Source organism: Populus euphratica, unplaced genomic scaffold, assembly GCF_000495115.2.
Source record: "Populus euphratica unplaced genomic scaffold, PopEup_1.0 scaffold1416.1, whole genome shotgun sequence".
NCBI lineage: Eukaryota > Viridiplantae > Streptophyta > Magnoliopsida > Malpighiales > Salicaceae > Populus > Populus euphratica.
Genome location: NW_011501273.1, coordinates 8,057 through 10,833, shown reverse-complemented (window position 1 = coordinate 10,833; position 2,777 = coordinate 8,057). Strand labels below are relative to the sequence as shown.

Below are 2,777 nucleotides of genomic sequence, written 5' to 3'. Positions count from 1 at the left end.
GAAAGTCTCCAAGCATTCCGATGGATATTCAACAAAACCTAATACGAAAGAGACATTGCCGATTCCTCTCTCTCCATCTATCCGGTTCTTTCCCTTCGTTTATGTGTAAACGTCACCGTTCTTTGGAGCTATGCACTTGCAGGCTACCTAGTCTTTTGACCAGCATATGAGAGGAGTTCGAACGTCCACATCAAAAGATTGATTGTGGAAAGTCTGCAATATCTATAGAATACAAATATCCTTTCACAAGCTCTAAAAGTTGGAATATGAGTTTCTTAGAACCTTTCCTCTACGTATCTCATTTGTATTAAATATAGAATAGAAGGGAACTTCGTACAAGTAAAATGGCTGCTATTATTAAACTCGGTTAAAAAAAAAAAAATCTGACCAATTTTGAAGGACAATTTGGTCATTAAAAGTCAGTTGACAAAATAAAATTTGGTGTTCATGCATCTAAGCTACTAGCAAGAAGAAAATTATCCTGGCCTGCTATACTTCCTCTAAATGATCCAAGCCTCTCTTGCAACTGATCATTTGAGCCGTATAATATTGCCCCCCCCATCCTTTTGTCTTCCTCTATTTTCTCAATTTCTCTCCTTTTCCTCTCAGGCTTGAAATAATGGATATCAGTCTCACGAGCACCGGAAAGTCCGACCAGAAGGCATGCAGTTCAGATGACCTGCAGGGTTCAAGTCATGTAAGGTCTTATACTTGTTCTTTCTGCAGGAGAGGCTTCACAAATGCACAAGCATTAGGAGGCCACATGAATATCCATAGAAGAGATAGGGCAAAACTCAAACAAGCTCTGGACGAAAACTTTCTTTCTTTGAATATCACAAAGTCGACTGAGGAAATAAGCAGTGCGCCTGTAACCCCAAGTGCTCCATCTATTGAAGATGATTGTGCTACTCCTAGAAATAAGGCTAGCGAAGAATTTCAGCAGCTACCCTTTATTGTTGATGCGAAGGTAGGCACTGATGGCAGTGAAGAAAACAATATGGAGTTGAATCAAGCTACCTCGCAAGCAGGATTGGACCTTGAGCTTCGATTAGGGTCCGAGCCTCACGAATCATCTACAGGATCGAGTACCAGAAAGTTCTCTTGATCGTAGCGAGCAACAAGATGTTTGGGATCTAGTAAAGAGGTTTTTTTTCCCTCATCTTTTCTTCATATTTTATAAGAAATCTTGTCAAGGAGTCCAGTCATAAAACCAAGGCTGGTTATGTTGCTTCCTCCTTTCCCATCAATTTCCACTTCTGTGTTGTTTGACGAAGACTTTATTATAGTTCTTCTAAAGTTGTTTACTCAGGGCTTTATCCATTTGAAAAATCAAACGTTCAGTAGATTCCACTTTGCAAAGTGCTTTTTATATAACGAACTTACTGGTGCTTCTAAACAAAATTTAATAACAATAAAAAAAAAACCGAGTTTTACATCTTACATGCAAAGAACGAAACCAAGGTCAAAATATTTATATTGAGCTGTTAACTTAATTTGTTGATTTTATATTCAAATCATCGACAGCAATGTGAAATTTGTAGGTTATTGTGACCAAAACAAAAAAGATCTCAAAATAATCTGACAATTATTTGGACTTTGAAAGTTGTTCACTCAAGACAATTAAAGCATGTAGTCATTTTACAAGCTCCACGAGCTCCAATCTTCCCTGTCATATACAGAATTTTCAAATTTTTTTTCCTTCTGGTTTCTATGTTTGTTAGTAAAATAGATGAGGCATTTTGCATCTTTAACATGGAATGACTTTCTCAAATTAATAAATAGATTTCTCAAATTGAACATAATACATTGAAAATACAGCATTATTATATCTAACGCCTTTACTACAAAAGATTTCTAGATATTGGAGTTTAGAAAGAAAAAAAATATCATGATATAAAAGAACACCGTTGGAGGACATCATAAATTTCCCTCTGCATTTTATTAAGAATATGTAGTTAAAAATAAATATTAAAAGGACATTACACAGAAAAAGATTGTTTGAATAAAATTATTTATAAAATCTCTTACTAAAAATAAAAATCACGTGTAATGAATTGAATTTTCTTTTCCATTGCTTATACAATTTTGTTTTTTTCTCTAAATGATTTAATTTCTAGCCTTAATTTTCTTTTAATGGGAATTTTTATGCAAGTCATATGTACTCTTAAAATCATGTTAACTAAATTGATTGAAAAATCAATTTGTTGCTTACTCAAGTTAGATTCTCACAAAACTATTAACTCGATCTTATGTGAATATTGCACAAGGACATGCTGGCTATACGGCTGGGACTTTGTGGCGAATACCAACGTATATTGAAATCAAAAGTTTCAGTTTTGAGAAGTAGTTCTCCGAGCAAGAAATTTTATCCAAGTAAGGTCCCATGATAAGGCCCGGACCTATTGTCTCATCTTCTCTTCAACCTTGCTTCTAAGGTATGAATTAATTATTCTCGAGAGAACAATGAAATTATCCGTGATGGTCTGAATCTTTAATGTTGATAAATGCGTCTGATTGAAGGCATTAAATTAGTATGGATCAACTAGAAAACAAATTACTCCAAATTTGCAAGTGATACTCTAATTTTTATTTTTTTTTGGAAAATTAACATTATTAGTATCTTGTTGTGCTATGATCTGAAGTACTCTGGGAAAAGGAATTGTTTTTGAACAGCAGAGTTGAACATCAATATTGTACACATAATGCTCTTTAGTGTGGATCAATCAGTTTAAATATTGAAGTATGAGAAAATATCAATTTTAATTGGGATTTGGGTG

General features: G+C 34.2%; 1 protein-coding gene across 1 annotated transcript; it reads left to right on the top strand.

Moving 5' to 3' along the window:
* Positions 1-368: 368 nt before the first annotated feature.
* LOC105117578 (transcriptional regulator TAC1-like) lies at positions 369-1,209 on the top strand. The gene has a single exon (XM_011015306.1). The coding sequence runs from the start codon at positions 620-622 to the stop codon at positions 1,103-1,105; it is 486 nt and encodes a 161-aa protein (XP_011013608.1). The 5' UTR covers positions 369-619; the 3' UTR covers positions 1,106-1,209.
* Positions 1,210-2,777: the final 1,568 nt, after the last annotated feature.